The sequence below is a fragment of the Belonocnema kinseyi genome, chromosome 4, assembly GCF_010883055.1.
Source record: "Belonocnema kinseyi isolate 2016_QV_RU_SX_M_011 chromosome 4, B_treatae_v1, whole genome shotgun sequence".
Taxonomy (NCBI): Eukaryota; Metazoa; Arthropoda; class Insecta; order Hymenoptera; family Cynipidae; genus Belonocnema; species Belonocnema kinseyi.
Genome location: NC_046660.1, coordinates 41,230,221 through 41,249,731, shown reverse-complemented (window position 1 = coordinate 41,249,731; position 19,511 = coordinate 41,230,221). Strand labels below are relative to the sequence as shown.

At 28.1% G+C, this 19,511-nt stretch overlaps 1 protein-coding gene across 1 annotated transcript; it reads left to right on the top strand.

Annotated features, from left to right (window-relative positions):
- The first annotated feature begins 1,908 nt into the window (after positions 1-1,908).
- Positions 1,909-18,182, top strand: LOC117171877 (polynucleotide 5'-hydroxyl-kinase NOL9). The gene is made up of 8 exons (XM_033359517.1): positions 1,909-2,028; positions 6,033-6,280; positions 6,358-6,588; positions 6,677-7,857; positions 7,932-8,125; positions 8,204-8,251; positions 8,337-8,536; positions 17,172-18,182. Exons 2-8 carry the CDS (start codon positions 6,106-6,108, stop codon positions 17,405-17,407), a joined length of 2,265 nt encoding a protein of 754 aa, XP_033215408.1. The 5' UTR covers positions 1,909-2,028; positions 6,033-6,105; the 3' UTR covers positions 17,408-18,182.
- The last annotated feature ends 1,329 nt before the right edge of the window (positions 18,183-19,511 follow it).

Below are 19,511 nucleotides of genomic sequence, written 5' to 3'. Positions count from 1 at the left end.
ATGCAGGGTCGGCCTAAAGCTGTTTTCTCTAATATTTATGAAAATTTACTTTCCTCTGAAAAATTATCCAAAATTCTAGATTCTGCAGTATTATGAATTACACTATCACAAATGATGCACCAAGCAGCCTTTTTTCCTTTCTCGACTTTTATGAGTTTGTAGGACAATTGGTCCCACATTGTTCCTTTAGAGTTTACACCCACTCGACACATTTTTTACTATTTACTGTAAGAAAAAGTTGAAAAGTGAAAACGGCAACTACGACTTACATAAAGAAAAATAGATTATTTTAAGTATTTTTCAGAATTGGCGCATGCGCCCTGAAAGTTTTCATTTCAGTAATATACGTAGTAATATACGCGTAGAAATCCACGTATAAGACGTAGAGTATTATACGTTACCAAACCTGCTTGTACCTGCGATAAGGTACTATATTAGATGGGAATATGCAAGCTGCCATTTTGGTCCCCTGACAAATTCAAAATCGCTAACTTGAAATCGAATTATATACATACATTTACATGATATAGATTATTTATTTTAAAATTATACGAAAGCATCGTTATTAAAACATAAATTATAAATAAAATTACATGTGACCTAATATATGAAATATTTAAATTAGACTTTATGATTTTTCAACCCACACATTTGCCAAAACATAGTTCTTGTAAAAATTATGATTGTGAACGAAATTTTACTCAGTTTACAAATAGGTGTATGCCAAAATTATAATCATATGATTTATGAAATAAATAGGAACAAATAATAAAAGGCTTTAAGTCAAACATTAATAGTCAAACATTTCCAAGAGTTTAATATGAAAGCTATTTATATTTTACATCAAACGTCTTTTTTATTTGCGTGGGTTAACTTGCGTCGTTCTGTAGAAAAATGGGTTCCTAATCTTACTTTCTTCTGGATCTCATTTCGCTTTAATAAATCATAAAAACCCTCAAAAGCAATTTAATTACATATAAACGTAATCTTCAGACGCCGTATATTTGAATTATATCGTTATAGTCATAAATATGAGCAATTACTTCGCATAATCTTGAATTTTAATTTTGTTTCCATTTTTCGCTTCTACAATTTATGATCCACATTTGACAGTCTTTCTCTTCATCCTAGTGGAAAACGGTAAAGTTTAAATCCATTCTCGCTTCTATTTTTACAAAACGGAACACTGCAGCAGACCATTTTTCTTATATTCTAAACTTAATTTCAATTAAATTATACGACATGCTTATCGCAATGTTTCCCGCAAACTGTACAGGAACCAAAATGGCGTTTGAATATTCCTGGCTAAAAACATCTGCGAGTGCGTCATAAGAAAGAGACGAAGGATTATTCCTTACATTCTGTCTCTTTCTTTCGTATGTGCACGTATTGACTTCTGTAGAAATTTTAGTTTCATACGAAGATCATTGAGGCACCACCAGCGAGGCACAAAGGGATGCGAAAGTAAAATACTTGTAATTTTCATGGTTACGTATTTTACATTTATGTAATATAAAATACAGACTTTACGCAGATAATCTCAAGTAACGCGTGACTGACCGATCCAAGGGCACTAAATCTTTTTAGTACATATGATAAATAAAATAACTATTTGATTTTTCTCTTTATAAATAAATTATTGATTTTAAATTCAAAGGTAGGAATAACTTTTTTCATCAATGTACATTTCAAATAATTTATCATAATTTTTTTAGGTTCTTCATATTGTATTTATATTGTAAATAATTGATTTTCATATTTAATCCTTTCAAATAACCGTGTGATTAACATCCAATTAGGCTGCTTGTGCGACGCATGCGTAGTGCAGCTGGGGAGCCAAATTGGGAGCACCTGGTGTGTGGTGTAAGAAATTTACCTGGGATTTTTATATATCTTTGACCAAAGACATGTGTTTATGGTATGGATGTTTATACACCACGTTTATATTTATTTATCACGTTTATAGTTTATCCATCTAAACTGCTTGAAGCGAGTATCGTTTTATAGGATACGTGCATGTATATTCATGTGAGTATTCAGCATAAGATAGTTATTTATTTATCGGTTTGATATATGTATTTATTGATATTATTAATTCTCAAAGTCTGAATTTAAATTGTCGATGTTGTTAAATTGTGCTTATACTTTTGACATGCCTAAAATTCAGAACAATAAACTTGTTATTGGATATAACCTTATAAATACGCATGTTATCATAAGAAGGCTTGTGTCAAGTACCCTGTTTATGGTGTAGATTGTAGAATAACATTTTGACAATTGAAATCGGTTGATTTTTATGGGAAATTTTGAATTAAATCTTTAAAATATCTTCGGAATTATACAACTTTAGCTGCTCGAAATTTTTTTATTTTTTGAGGTTATGTAATATCAGATAATTTCAAAACAATTTGATGCAATTACGGTCTGCGAGCCGAGGGAAAAAGAACAATAACAATTGTATGAAACTAAATTTCTTGTATTAACTTACAAGCAATATGTTTTTTACGATACGTGTATTTGGATATTATTTTTAAAGGAAGATTCATGGAAATTTATGAAAAAAAATTAATTTTTATACATTTTAAAGTTTCAAATATTAAAATCGGAAAATTTGTATTGCAAAAAAATTTCATTGAGCATTAAACGTAATTTAATATCAACAGAAAAATTGGCTTTATTTTTAAAGCGAGAATCCCAGCTTTCGAAGCTAATATTTTTAAAGTATTGAAAAATCTTATAAATTTACCGCGGGCTTCCACTTTCTCCTCTTTTCAATTTGTTGTTGTTGTTTACCACTTAAATGCTAACTGAATTAATTGAAATCAATAAAAAATATAACTGTTATTGGTTGGAAAGTTTATTATTATATTTTTTGCTGGGTATTAATCTTTTTTGGTACAAAATTTAATTATTGGGTTAAGAAATCTTTTTTTTATTGAAAATTCAACTTTATTGGTCGAAAATTCAATTGTTTGCTGAAAAATTCAAACGCTTTTTAAAAATTCGTCTTTTGAACTTGAAAATTCCACAATTTAGGCCACTTTTATTTACTTTCTTGAACAATTTATTTTGGTTAAAAATGCAACTGTTTGGTTGAACATTCATCTATTTTTGTTGAGGATCCATATTTTTTTATTTTAAAATTCAACTTTTTGATTAAAAGTTAAACTATTTTGTTCAAAATTAATTTTTTGGTGGGAGATACACCATTTCAGTTGAAGTTTTAACATATAAATTGAAAATGTGTCATGTAATTCAAAATTATCTTCTTGGCATAAAACTCATCTATTTCTGTTTGGTTAAATATTCAACTATTTCGTTGAAAATCAATATTTTTATTCAAAATTCATATTCTCGGGTAAAAAGACGACTGTTTTGTATAAAATTCTCTTTGGCTTGAAAATTTAACAAATTGATTGAAATTTTTGTTATTTCCTAATTGAGGAATCGTTTTAGGTTGAAAACTGCTCTCTTGTTTAATATTCTTCTTTTTGTTTTGAAAATTCATTTCTTTGGTTTAATTTTTTTTTTTTGTTAAAAATGCAACTGTTAAGTTTTCTCTAAATTTGAAGCAGTTATAAATTTTATTTATATCAATTATTGACTAAATTCTAGCTATTAATTAGCTATTTTGAAATAATTAATCTTTTGTAGTTGAATTAAACTGTTTTTGATTAAGAACATGTGACAATATTTGTTTGTTTATATATGAACTATTACATTTTCTTTGAAAATTCGTCTTTTTTGTTTGGAAATTCAACTACTTAGCTATAAGCTGATCTACTTGGTTAATGATTTTTTTTAAATTGAAAATTCATAATTTTAGTTGGAAATTCATTTTTTCGTTTGGAAATGTAACTGTTTTATTAAACATTAAACTATTTTGTTCGGACTTCAACTTTATTGTTAAAAAACATATTTTCTTACTTGAAAATTTATCTTTTTGTTTGGAAATTGAAATATTTGGTTAAAAGTGCACCTATTTTGATGAAAATGATATATTTTTTATTTAAATGTTAAAAATTTTCTTTTTTTTGTTTATTTGAAAATTGAACTATTTATTTACAAGGTGAACTACATGCTTAAGGTGTTACTTTTAATTGAAAATTCACAATTTTGTAGGAAATTCAACTTTTTTTGTAGAAAATGTATCTTTCTGCTTGAAAATTTATATTTTGATTTGTAAATTAAAATATATGGCTACAAATTCATCTATTTTGTTGCAAATGAAATATTTTGAATTTAAATGTTAGGAATTTAAACCTTTTATAATTGAATGCAGTTTATTGTCCAGTGAAACATTTAATTAACTGATATCTCTATTTTTTTAAAGCTATTCCATGTTTTTCGATATTCCATACTTTCTATTTATCAAATATATATCTTCAAAAAAATGAAATAATATCTAAATACGCTCGTTCAAACATTTTTTCCATGTTATTCAAAAAATAAAGTGCAAACAAAAATGTTTTTCTAACAACAAAAAAACAAATAATTGTACTAATTATTGTAAATTTTAACACATAGGGTTAAATTAACTTATTTCGAAACAATCATAAACTCAAAGTAATTATTTAAATTATTTTCATATACTGGATAAAATTATTCGTTACACATTAATAAAAATTTATTGAAGCTTATAATACATTGAAACTTACATTACAATGAAAATAATAGTATTTTTTTTTAAGAACCAAATTTATGACAAGAAATATGTTCTTTCACTATATAAAATGGAGATTGTACCTTTAAAAGCCTTGTTTTAGATATAGAATTATGTTTACTGTTCAATAATTGTTTTTAACTAAACAAAACCATTGTACAATCACTTATTTAAAAATTAAAATGAATCCAATTTTCGGCACCAGATGTAGATACTTCAGGTTGGGTGGGGAAAATCCAAGATATCTGCTCGCCGATGGCCAAACAATAATACCAATAGAATGGTATGAAACTTAATTTTTTTAATAATTTGGGGAAAAAATTATTTTTCACCACAAGTGTATTTGGATATTATTTTTTAGTTTTCAAAAGTTTCTCAATTAAATAACAAGAACGTTGCAAAATTATAATTAATTTTATTATTTAATTGAGTTGATTTGGAAAAACAGCAAATAGGATCTGGATACACTGATGGTAACAAATCATTTTTTTTTCAAGTTATTACAAAAATTAATTTTTGTCTCCTGCAATTGGTAACATTGCTTGGCTCTCGACGTGTGGCCAACCTGACTGATGACGTCACGATGTGAAATACCTACTTTCCAATATGGTGGCTGTTTTAAATTATTCAAATTGTCCTGAATAGGCTTTATTAAATTCTCCGATTTAAATTATTTTGATTTAGTCGATTTTTTTTCTTACATCGGAACCAATGTCGATGGTTTTTCTTTTTTTTTTTAAATAAATACGAGGATAAAATTGCCTTGAAGCCAAAAGGGGTAGAACGATATAAACAAAAGAAAAACCTATATAATTATAAATATTATTAATTAAATATATGCGTAGGATATAAAAAAAAGTAAAATTAATTGAAGGTTTTGAACAATAATCGTGAAAGAAGAAATGCGAATCTAATTTTTAAAAAATTAAGTTACTTCTTGATTCTGGAATTGTTTTTGAATTCATGAAATAAGAAAAATTGAATCCATTAATCCATTCAACAAATAATATATTAGAATGGTAAACCTCAAAGTCTATTGAATGTAAGCCATGAAATTTGGAAAGAATTTAAAGTCTTGTGCATTGAATATTTTGATACCAGCGTTAAAATTTAAAGAACTGTCTCATTATTTTTTAAGTCTTATTGAAGTTATTGATAAAAAGTCATTAATATATTATTAAGCAACAATTCATGTAAATAGTGTGTGAACTCATGCACTTCTAAAATTGCCCGAAACCGTCTGAAATCCTTGAAGAAAAAGATTCCAAAACGCCAAACGAAATTGATGTGAAATATCCGCCCAAATTCCGGGCGAATCATTTTCAATTGCAATGTTTTTTATTGCGGGAGCTTTTCTTAATTTTTACAGTTTCAAACGTTTGAATAACCGATGCAAACATTGAACGATACAAACTTCATGTTTTGATTTATTTTATAAATAAATGCATAAACGGCTCAAAAAGATGGAAAAGTCAAAGAACGCAGAGAAATATGACGTAGAAGAAGATAAACCTTCGAAAAAGTCCGTATCTCTACTGACAAAGGAAGTAGATAATGCGAACATTATAACGGGCATTAATTTACGACCAGCTTTCAAGTTCAACAAATTTCCTAACAGTAAGAAAATAGCAGAGTACTTTTCGTTAAAAGACTGTATCCATGGTTGTAAAACATTTTTTTTCGTTTCCCTGCAGATCTGGGAAATGTGACAGCAAATGCAAATAACGCGGAGAAAACTTTTTATTCTCGCACGACTTATCCTTATAAGAGCTGTAATGTTGATAATAATTTAAAGGCCCCAATTGTTGTAGAAGATAATTTAAATTCTTTTGCTGGTAAAATAAAACCACTTGTTTCAAATTCAAATGAAAGCAGCCAAGATATAATAGTAGACTCCATGTCTGAAGCGAATCCTAATCAGTTTGGTATGTAAATTCAACAATGATTCTGTTTAGATAAAGATTGATGAAACCCTGTGTACCGATAGGATTAAAAAGAAATATTAACTTTCAGCGTCGGAAGTTTCAAGTCCTTGTGCTTTATCGCAATTAAAATTAAACGATTCAAGTGCTTTCGAAGAAATGGAAGATGACGTTATTTCACTAGCTCCAGAATTTGGAAATATTGAAAAAAAGAACCTGACATTGCCACAGTTTTATTCTCTCAGGAATAAAGTTTTGGCCATAATGAAACCAGAGTCTACTTTTTGGTTTTGCGGGAAGCTCAAAGTACAAGTTTTATATGGATCAATTCAAATTTATGGCGCGGTGCTTAATAGTTCAACAACAGTAACACCTGTAGAAGTTTTTTCGCCAAGAAATCAGAGCTTTGTCGGCATTGGGACAGAAAATGGCCCCTCTGAATACAACGAAAAAAGGCTTTGGCAGACTCTTGTTGGCGAAGGTATTAATCGGAAGATAAAAAGTTCTTTGGTGTTGAATATTAAACAGTGCGAACCTGGATGGGCTGTTATTTTATTAGAAAACTTGACAAACCACATGACAGAATTTATAAGCACGTTTTGTTCCTTCAAATTATTCCCAAAAATGGACGATCAAACATTCTACTCTTGGACGGATCCGAAAAGAGCAGAAATAACATTGCAAGCTAATTTTCGATACTCCAAAGCAGGAAATCAGCTGAAAATCAATCCAGAATGGAAAACAAAAGTAGTTGATAGGATTCTAGATGAGTGTTCGAGTAAACATAAATCGATTAATCTGATTTTTGGTGGAAAGAACGTTGGCAAATCTACTTTCTCAAGATATCTGGTGAACAGCATTTTGCCAAAGTCTGGCACTGTTGTTTTCATAAATTTGGATCCTGGTCAAACTGAATTCACACCGTCCGGTTGTATTTCTTTGAATTTGATTGATAAGGCAATCTTGGGACCTAATTTCACGCAATTGCGAACGCCCCATTATCAATTATATATTGGAGATGTAAACGTAGTTCACTGTGTAACCCGTTATTTAGAGGGTGTGTATAAATTGGCACAAATTGTAAACAGTGACTCAAGAATATCGCATCTTCCGATTATAGTCAACACAATGGGTTTTTGTAAAGGAATCGGCTGGAATATAGCTGTTTCCCTTATCCAATTTTTCCATCCAACCAGTGTCATACAAATTATGTCGAGAAAGCCAAAAAATAATTTTGATAATTGTCTGAGCAGAAATATTGTTCAGCAACAGGTATTCTTTCACCTTGTCTAGCCTCTACCTGTAAATGATCATACTATAGTAACTACTGCAGTTTTTTTCTTTAGAAATTCTCTTGGATAACTTGGGACAAATGCGACAATGAGCATAAGAAATTGTCTTATGATCTAGTTAAAATCAATTCGGAAGCTGAAGAGCAGCATAGCAATGGTGAAGCCTGGAATATGGAACCTTATCAGAAACGAGATCTCGTGATGCTTGCTTATCTCAGTCAAATTACAGAGAAGAGTAAAAGCATCATGTGAGTTCTATAGTTCAATCTTATTATCTTTTTATTCCTCTTATTTCAAAGTTAAGAGAAAATTTCTCTGAATTTTAGGTCCTATAACTGTACAGCACTAAGTATTAACGACGTGGTGCCACATATGTGAGTATACGTGTTCATAAATATTTATATTATCAATAATATTTAAATTATGTGATTATAATTAGATGTACTGTATTTTTTTAAGGGTGCCTTTATCTTCTTTATATTTATCCCTCACACAAACTGGAGTACCTTTAACGCATGTACTTGCAGCTATGAACGGAAATATAGTAGCTCTTTGCGGATTTGATCCATGTGATGTATCCGTTAAATCAAATAGGCATTTGAGCGCCAAGAAGCCTCAAGTTCTAGTCAGAACACCACTAAGTACCTGCTACGGGTTTGGTGAGTGACAGCTATGATTGTTTTCATATTATTTTCAAATGGGGTCGTCGCATGAATTTTAGGCAGCCCTATCCGACTTTTCGTATTTCAGCTAGAAAAATTTCGGAACTTATTTTTATGAGTTTCTATGTGCGAAATATCACCGCCTGGCGGCGCTTCTCGCACGTGCCCCAACTTTAAAATGCCGCTAAACGAGATATTTTCTGAAAAACAATAATATTTATATAATATTTTATAAAATGTAAGCTTAATTTTTTTTTTAAATTGAGTGGGCCAAGAAAAAGAAAAATATGGTGAATTGCATTGCTCTAAACTGTCAATCCGGCTACCATTCGAGTCGTGATAACAGCGAAAAAATGCATTTTTTCAAAGAGCTTCAAACTTTAGTTGCTTTATATCAGAAAGCAATAAATAGGGAAGATTTTTTAGTAACAGCCGGCCAGTTTTTTTGTGAGAAACATTTTTTCCCCAATGATATTGTCTGGAAAAGGGAAGTGAATGATCCTGCGAGAAATGTTATAACATCGATATGTATAAATTATAACTAATATATTTATAATACCTTATTCGAATAAAATTCAAAAAATGAATGAAGAGATACAATTTTCAATTTGAATTGTTTTGATTGCAGTGTTCCGAATTTTAACCTAAAAATAACTGTCGTTTTCCGGCTGTGGTCGTTTCTCATCTGGTGATTATTAGAGTTCTTAAATTCCCGAGAATTTAAGTTCAGGTTATATAACCGAGAATATGATAGAATTTAAGAGAATTTAAGAATTTATGATTTTTAACAATATTTTTATTGATTAGGTTATATCAGCGGTTGAATATACATTATTTTCTAGCTCAGACACATTCAGGAATTACAGTGTTTCATATACTTAAAGATTTTCAAATGTATTAATTTATTTAAAACAAAAAAAAGTTTTTTCTACTTTAAAAGATAACTCTTTGACCAAATACTGGAATTTTCCACAAAATAATGGAATTTTTAACATAATAGTTGAATATTCAACCAAAATGACGAATTTCCAACAAATAAAGATATTTCACTCAAAAAAGAAATAAAAGTTTATCTAAATTATCGAGCCTTTAAACCAGAAGACAAATTTTCTTTATAAAAATTCAATTTTAAAACAAAAAATATCACTGTTAAACAAAAAACTCATTTTCCACGAAACTGATGCATTTTTACACAGAAAAAGGAAATGTCAAACTAAAAAATTATTTTTAACAACAACAATAAAACGCGAATTTTTAATTAAAAAATATCTATCTTACAAAAATGGAAAAGTTATATTTTATGTTAAAAAATTAATTCTAAACCAAAAAAAAAGAAGTATTTCCCACTAAACAGTTAATTTTTCAACCAGACATAAGCCTTCAATAAAAAAAATTTCACAATGTAGCTTAACTTTGACCCAAGTAGTTGAATTTTCAATTAAAAAACATTAATTTATAACAAGATAATTAAGCGTTTAACCAACGAGATCACTTTTCAACTTAAAATATAAATCTTGAACAAAAAATTGATTTTCTGACAAAGCGATTCAACTAAATTTTTAAAACAAATTAGTTGAATTATGATTTTTTATTACAAAAAAAGCTGAGTTTTCATCCAAGAAATATTCCAGTTAACTCAGTAAATTCTCTTTTGAAATTTATTCTCCTAGTTTAAAAATTCTTCTTTTTAGTTAAAAATGTAAGCATTCTAATTAAATAATCATAATTTTAGTCAAAAATTCATATTTCAGGTCGGAAATAAAATTACTTGGCTGAAAGTTAAACTCTTTTGCTACAAACTATTTTATTGAAAACTTGTTTTTTTCTTTTGGTAAAAAGGAATTTTTTGCCGTGAATTTAAGTATTTTGTTGAATTTTTTTTTGGTTTAGGTGAAAATTATTATTCTTTTGAACTAAAAATGTAACTATTGTTCCAGCTTAATATTTCATAATTTTAGTTAAAAATTCATCTCTTTGCTTGAAGAATTGTTTTTTAACTCAGCATTTATTTATTCAATTTTTGATTATAAAATGATGACCTTTTTTAGTTCAAAATTCGTTTTTTTTTTTGGTTGAAAATTGATTTTTTAACTTAAAACGTAATTTTTTCAGTTTTGGTTGACAATTTATCTTTTTCTAGTGAATTTTTGTTTAAAAATTTAACTATTTGAGTTGAAGATTCATTGTTTTAGTTGAAAACTCATCATTTTTGCCAAAAATCCAACTACTATTCCAGTTGAAGATTCATCATTTATGTTGAAAATTCATCAGTTGAGATAAAAAAATTTGTATTTCAAACTGTCATTTCTTTTTTTTGTTGAAATTTTTCTTTTTTAGTTCAAATTCATCTATTTCGTTGAAAATTAATCAGCATTTAAAATTAATAGTTGCATTTTTGTCCAAAAATATGAATTTTATCGTAAAGCAAAAGAATTTTCTTTACAAAAAAAGTTGAGTTTTGATCCAAAAAAGATCCAGTTAACTCAGTAATAAAAAAACATTTTTTTACGAGTGAATCTTTCATTCAGAAAATATTTCACTTTATTTTTCAACACCAAAATATAAATATTAAACAAAAAGTAAATTTTTTACAAAATAGTTAAATTTTCAAGAAAATAGTATATAATAGCTTCATTTCTAATCAAACAATTGCATTTTCATAAAACAAACTTAATTTCTGCTAAAGAAGTTAAACTTTAAAATGAAAAAGAAAAATTAAAAAAAAAAGAGTTGAATTTTCAACCGAAAAGTTAATGAAAAAATGCAATTTTCTATTAATTAAAATAAATTCTGAGATTCTCATAAATTCTCAGATAATTTATTTCTCGGTTATATTCTCGGTAATATTCTCATTCTCGTTACCGTTTTCAAAGTAATATAACCGACTCAGAACTTTAGTGATTATATTTGTTATTCACTTAAATTCCTTTTCGCTCGGGAGGATTTTGTTTAAAAAAATAAGGAAGCAATTAATAAGAAAGATAAATAAAATTTTACATCTGGTTTTCTGATTTTTTTTTGTCGTAGAAATCATTATATACCTATAATGAATTTCCTGTGTAATTTTTTTGCGATTACAGGAATAATGATTGGAATAATGATAGGAAAAACTGCAGGAAAATAATTATAGAAATTAATAATGTTAAAATAATTATTGCAAAAAATAGATGAAAGGATAAACAAATAATTTGGTTTGAACTACTGACAAAATGTACATAATTTTTATATACTTTTATGAAAAAAAAAACAATGTAGATGAAAATTGACATATTTAAAGAAACTTTGTTTAACAATGAGGGTATAATGAAACTTCAAAGCTATGGGTATCTTATACTTTTTGCTATAATTATTTCAATATGTTAACATTAATAATTTCTTTAATTATTTTCCTACAATTTTTCCTATAATTATTCGAAAAATTATTTTTATAAGTAGTCATATAGAAATGCAAAAATTATAGGAAATTAATTATATGAAAATAATTATAGGCCTATAATGATTTTTCTAGACTACTTTTTTCTAAGGGATAGCCGAAAGGTCTGTATACTAGTACTTTTTACTCATTTAATTATCTCTGAATTCAATATATTTATAAAAATGCAAATATATGTATATCGTTTAGTCTTCTAGACACAAAAATGTATATTTTTCACATTTTCTATATTTAATTATTTCCCTTTTTTAACAAATTTGGAATAAAACTAATTTAAAACAAAATTCTATGTACTTAAAACAATTTAAGGTCATTATTAGTCTATAAAATGAATTAAATTTCACTTATTTCTGAAAATTACGTAAATTGAGAAATAATTATTTCACAATTTATTTCACTCTATCCATTCTTGTATGCATGTAATTAATACTCTAGAAATATTTTACTGGCAAAAATAATGGGTTTTGGAATTGAATCATCATTAAACTTGCTAAATTTTTAAATTTTTTTGTTTTTTATGTTTCCCCCACTTGATTTTATGATGAAGTAGGGCCACGTGCAAGAAGCGCCGCCATACGGCGGAATTGCGCACATAGAACCTTATAGCAATAAACACCGGCCGTCTTTTTTAGAGTCGGATAGGGCCGATTTTAGGTAATATATTTTTTTAATACTGCATAACATTATGAATATTGTACTACATTTAAAAAAAAAGGTTAAATACTTTATTTGAGAGAAAAAAAATGTTTAAGAAAAGTATCGAAATCCCGATTCAAGAACTCTGTGATTTTGAAACGTCACGTCCGAAAAACTGCCGAACTAATCAGAATAAATTCGTTGACTAACGAAGTATCTAGTAGATAGCTGGCGATAATTCCAATTTCAATTTCTAACAGAGATATTTGTTTACTTAAAATTGTTGAAAAACACCACTCTTAACCAACTCTAACTAAAAACATACAGTTTTGCTTAAAACATAAAACCTAAAAAATATACTAAATTTCATCAAAAATCTGTCGTATATTGCTGGGAAAATGATTTTGTAGTAAGTAATTTTAAATCTTGAATTTTATAGTAAGTATGTGTAATCTAATCCATTTTTAGTGAAATTCTAGGCATTTTGAAACTATTTTAGTCCCTTCTTTTTACTTTCAAGACATGTTTGAAATTATAAACCAGCCTCCCGTCACCGGGTGTTGAAAATAGTCCATGTGTTGAAAACGGCCATGTGGTGGCGCTAGTAGTAACTTTGTTCTAGTTGTTTTGACGGTTATATGACTTATCATTTAGAGCCGTTAAAAACTGTTAAAAATGTGTCAAGAGCGTGGGTTTATTTATGTAAATATTGTTTTTTTTTTAATAGAATTAATTTAATTAATTATGTCGACGTGTGTCACTCCGAGGTGTAAATCAGGTTACAAAAGTGAACTCAGTGAACCTGAAGATCACAAATAAAAAGTTAGAAGCTTTTTATAAGTGTGAAAGATTTGACTAGATATGATTGATGTTTTATTTTAAAATAATAATATTAAATTTTGAAGATTTCATAATGTGAAGGAAAAAGAATATGGAATATTTTGAGACAATTTGTTTAATTTTTCAGGACTTACCAATTTTTTAGGTAAACTGAATTTTGTCAGGGTGTTAAGAAAATTAAAAAAAATTTCTTAAGATTCATGGGCAATTTTTAAATAATTGTTTTGTAATGAATTTCAAGAGAAAGGTAAAAAAAGATCACACAAAATTTTGAATTATTTCCATAAATTTTAAAAAAGTGTGTAAAAGGTTATAAAACAAAATTTTGCAATTTTACCATATTACATAATTTTAGAAAAAAATTGAGTAAGTTTAAGAGATATTCAGTATTTTTTGAACGATTAAGGAATGATTGAATCTTTTAAAGATTTTTCGAGAATTTTGTAAAGTTTTACGAAAATAAAAGACATTTTTTCAGGTTCCTGGGAAAAATTAAAATAATTTTTTATTTCGAAAAATTAATTCTAAGAGATTATTTTAAAAAGATATGAAAAGATTTCAAAAATTGTCAAAGAAGAATCGGAAAGATTTGAAGGCAATTTTTTAATTTTGCAGAATGAATAAAAAATTTGGGTGAAAATGTGAAATAATTTTTTATTTTGAATAATGAACTTTAAGTGAAAATTAAAAAAGGTTTTTAAACATATCAAGCGATTTCCTACACTTTCGTAAAAGAGTTTAGAAGATTTTAAAGCAACAATTTTCAATTTTTCAAGGTTAAAAAATAAAAAATCAAGTCAAAAATCAAGTAAATTCAAGAAATATTTAGTAGAATTGAAGAGATTCAAAAAGAGTTTTAAACTTTAAAAGATTTTTAGAAATTCAAATTTTTTAAGATTTCAAAGCTAAACTTTAGGGGCTTTAAAATAATTTGAAAAGTTTTCAAGAGAATAAACAAATTTTTTTATAATTTCTAGGATTTCTAGGATTTATTATAACCCTTTGAAAAATAATTTTCGATTAATTTGAGTGTTGGCAAAGATAAAAAATATTCGTTAATGGTTTGCCGAAATTTAAAATTGCCGAAAATATTTAATAAATTATTGATTAATGAATAAAATTAAATTGTTTGCCTTATTCATAATTTCATGAATAGGTCATAAATTAATAATAAATTAATTATGTTTAGCTGTTTTAAATTTCGGGAATTGAAATATTTGCGAGAATTTAATAATTCGTTTATTTTATAAGACAGTCGCGAAGTCGGTAAATTTTAGTTTCGGACATTTTTAAATTCGGGGTTTTATTTTATGTCGATTAAAAATCTTGTTATTTGAAATTTGGGAAATTGTGTAATTCGATAATAATATATCGCTGGTGCTTAGGAGAATGAACCCGTAAGTTATATTGCTGTGAAAAAAACACTTCTTATCATAACGCCATGAAAAAAAACTCATCTCTATAAAATGTGTTGAACAAAAATATATGTCAGTAAGTACTGTAAAAAAAAATACGTATTGGTAAACGCTGTTAAAAAAACACGTCTTGTATAAATACTGTGAAAAAAACGCGCATCATTGAATGGCCGTAGTAAAAAACATTTTAGTAAACACCGCGAAAAGAAACCCTTTTTAAGAAACGCCGTGAGAAAAAAATTTTACTCGTGAAAACACCATGAAAAAAAATATATTTTTTGTTAAAACGCTGTGAAAAAAAACCTTATTTATGAAAATACCGTGATAAGTAACTTATTAAGAAGGCATCATCAAAAAATACTTATGAAAACGCTCGGGAAGCAAATCTTTTCACATCGTTTCTTCAAGTAAATAATTACTTTTTCCTATTGTTATAATTATAATGGTTTATTATTTTATTAATAATAAAGTATGATATATAATTTAACATTCAATTCTTGTATTTTTTAAATTAACCCTTTGTTGCACGTAATTTTTTATTCAGGGAATTTACTTGAAAATTCTTACTCGGGGGTTTTTGGGGTCGCTGATTACGAATATGAAGTGAGAATTTCGAAAATTTCAATTCAAGATGGTGGATGCAAGATGGCGATTTCAACATTTTGAATAAAGAGATATATGAGCTTGAAACTTTTTACTCGGGGTTTTTTGGGATCGCTGATTACGAATTTGAAGTCAGAATTTTGAAATATTCAATTTCAAGATAGCAGATTCAAGATGGCGGTTTCAAAATGTTGAAAAAGAGGAATATATATGAGCTTTAAAATCGATACTCAGGGGTTTTTCGGGTCGCTGATTACGATTGCTGATCTACGATTAGATTCTCGTAATTCTTCAAAATAGATATCATATGGCCATCAGTGACACATAAATTGTGGTTGAAATGTTGATGAAAATTAAAAAATTTACTCTTACTTAGCGTGATCCATACATTCCATAAATGCATACAGTATTGAAATTAAAGTATTTAAAATCTCACCTACGATTTCGAATATTTACGTATCAATGTAAACTAAATTTGATAGACTAATTTTAATTTTAATTTAGTAACTTGAAATTCGTAAGCAGCGTCTCAAAAACTCCGAGTATATATTTTCAAGCTCGTATATCTCTTTTTTCAAAATTTTGGAATCGACATCTTGAATCCACCATCTTGAATTTGAATATTTATCATTTCTGAATTCAGATACGCAATCAGCAACCTTCAAAATCCCGTTATACCAATTTTGAAAAGAATCGAACGTTTATTTAGCATACGCGTCCGCCATATTGGATCCACCATTTTGTTTTCGGAATTTTTTATATCGGATTCGTAATCAGGGACCTCAAAAACTCGTATGCAATCGAAGTTGGTCCATTTTATGAACATTTTATAATTTTGGCCACCTTTTTCCGATGTTTGACCACTGTGTGTCAGCGTAGAACACACGATTTTAACTTGATATTTATGTATATTTTTTTGCATAGTCCACCAATAATACTTTTTTTACGGCAAAATGATTATTATAGTTTTTTTCATGGAATAAACAGTGAAATTAAAATTTTTAACGAATATGGTCTTTTTTCACGGCTTTTTCAAAAATAAGGTTTTTTCACGTTTTTTTCATGAGTAAGGTTTCTTTTCACGGCGCTTATAGGAATGAGGTTTTTTCTCAGCATTTACCAAAATATATATTTTTTTTAGCACCGGCGATATATTTTCGGCCATTTTTATTTTCATTTATTTATTTATTTTTTTACAAGTTCTGAAGATACATGTAAATTTGATCATTTTAATTATATCAATTATGCCGCTTTTTCTTATATTAAACAGAATAATAAGTAAGTAAATAAGTCTCATTTACTACCTGTCTCTACACTATGAAGAAAAAATGATTTTAAAGGGTTTTTAATATTTATTTTGTAATATTTATGTATTTTTCCTATCATACTGCATTGTTTTTTAGACCAGAGTTACTACTAGCGCCGTTTTCAACTAATTGTTTACATTGGGCAGTAGAGTGGAAGCACCCTCCTGTTATAAACCATACGATATGTTATGTTTAGTGTTTATACATTTAATCGCTAGCGGCCATATTAAATGCCTCACCAACCGGACAACCGCGCCACTCAGAATGAAGTACTTTTTTTATATTCTTTTAATTTTATTAGGGGACAAAAATTTGAAAATATGCAACAACCCCATTGATACTGATAATAATTTATGTTGATTATTTTACTTTTTTATTTTTGGACTTGTGTGCTTTAGGAATAATTCGAGGAGTCGAGATAGAAAAAGGAATCGTGTATTTAAATACACCGTTGAGTTCGGAAATATTGCAATTTGTCAATTGCTTAGTGGATTGCGTACCAATTCCCTCAGCATTATTGCCATTAAATCAACCAAACGCACCATACACAGGAAGTAAAGCCGATCTACCAACAAGTAAAGAACCCAGAAGAGGTTACTTTAAAATGAGAAATCAAACCGCGTCTAAAGATTAAATTCACACATCTTTAAATGGTTGACTGATGGACTCAGACGTTGTGTACCAAACCTGGTACCAGCAAACAAGTTTAGATTCGTAATCATCGACCAAAAAAACTAGGGGGTAAGAAGTTTCATCAAATTCCATTGAGTTTTATAAGAGTTAATCAAAGTGCGCGCATTTGCGCTATTGCCAATCTTGTTACGTATTTTTTCTGCGTAAATATACGTCATTGCCAGTTAACTGGTTAATAAGTTACTTGAATTCAATCAATTTCATGTTATGATAAACATGTTCATAAAATGTACGAAAGAAATTCTATTTTTTCGATTGTGTAAATATATTCAAGTTTTGAATAATACTTCGTGTGTAATTCCAACACCCTTAAGAATGTAGTTTCAAAACGCCAAATTTCTGGATACTTCCAACCTTCTGAATTTGGGAACCAAAGGTCATGCAAAGCGTTCAATTACAAATTTCAGATAGAAAACGGTCAGAGGTTAGAGAATATTCTGCCGTCTCAAATTCAAAAAGTCATATCTACACATTTGGCGGAAAATGAGTTATGACCTGCAAAATTTTCCTGCACAACTAATAATTAGCTTATATGTTGCGAAAATGCCTATTTTATGGAAAATATTTACGCATCATTCGAGGTCAAACGTTCGCGATAACTTCTAATGTATCTACCCGCGCATGCGCTGCGAGCAGATGGTTTACGTTTTTAGGTTTTAAAATCTATTTTTATCAAAACAGTCTGCAAACTGATAGAATGTTTTCTTACTTTAGGATTTGTATTTTAAATAAATTATTGCAAGTAACATATTCCTTTTAAATCTTTTACCATCACTTGTTTATAAATTTTAATTTATATATATAAAAAAAACATAGGGGAGCGGCGGTTAATGTGGCGCACCCCCATTTACAGAAATTGATTGATTTTTAGCGATAGGTATTTACTGTTCTGTATTTTTTATGTGTACTGTTTTGTATAGTGAAAAAATTTGATCAATAAAGCTAATCACTCAACTCTTATCATGAAAAGTTATTTTTGGGTGTTATGTGTGTATTTTTAAAGTGACCAAAAAGCAGTGAAAAAGTTCAATATTTGACTTTTAATTGCTGTAACTCTTTGTAGAATCTGTTCTTTAGAATTTTCTGAACGTTGTAGTGTTTCAATACATAAGTAATTATTTTAACCCATCATTCACCCAAAATTAATTGCATTGAACTCAGTAAACAACTTTTACTTCCCTTTCCAAAATTGCACGAAGAGCGCGCCACATTAGCCAACCAGAAAGGATAACTTGGCGCAGACATACTTTTTGTGAAACTTGATAATTAACTGCATTAATAGGCGTGAATGCAATATTAATCATACGCATTGGGTAAATAAGATATTGATTTACGTGCTCTATATTATTTTATTACAATTTTCAAAATATTTAACTTTTAACGGTGCTTTTTATAACATGTGCGCCACATAACCCGCCGCTACCCTATTAAAAAGTAATTATATAATAGTTTCCTGCTTTTTATTAAAAATGTACCTCAAATCAAACATTAGACAATTAACAAATTTTGTATAAAAGCGGTAGGAGCATAACATTCCTAACCTCAAAATAAATATTAGGTATAAGTACATTTATAGGAAAAATTTCAATCCCCTTGAATTGAAACAAAAATAAATCAAAATTAGTAAAGCATAACTTTTCTTTGCATTTATTAATAGTTTTTATTAAAATAAATTTATAAACAGATACGAAATTCTCACAGATCACACATCAATGACTGATATTATCGTAAGTGCAATTTCATACATAAAAAGAAAAAACTTCAAATTTTTTTTGCTCCAATAAAAAATTTTACGTTTAATTAGTCCAAAACATCCATCTTTTACTAAACATGAACTGCGATACGCCATCTGGTGGCGAAAAATGTTACTACCCAAAATGGGTCGGTTTAAAAAACTACGCGCTAATTGTGTTGAAAGTAATGCAGCGGAATAATTAAAATATCTGGGATTAAGAAAGTGTCATCAAGGAAAGCACGTTTTAGTTTAGAAATCCAAGTGAGACGAATTAAATTCAGTTTCAAGAATACAAAAAGCAACATAACCT

Bases quoted from the DNA above. Each gene is read 5' to 3' on its own strand.
- LOC117171877 (XM_033359517.1), top strand. From the start codon at position 6,106: ATGCATAAACGGCTCAAAAAGATGGAAAAGTCAAAGAACGCAGAGAAA. The intron at 6,589-6,676 runs GTATGTAAATTC...ATTAACTTTCAG, and splicing joins AGCGAATCCTAATCAGTTTG to CGTCGGAAGTTTCAAGTCCT. The intron at 8,252-8,336 runs GTGAGTATACGT...TATTTTTTTAAG, and splicing joins AACGACGTGGTGCCACATAT to GGTGCCTTTATCTTCTTTAT.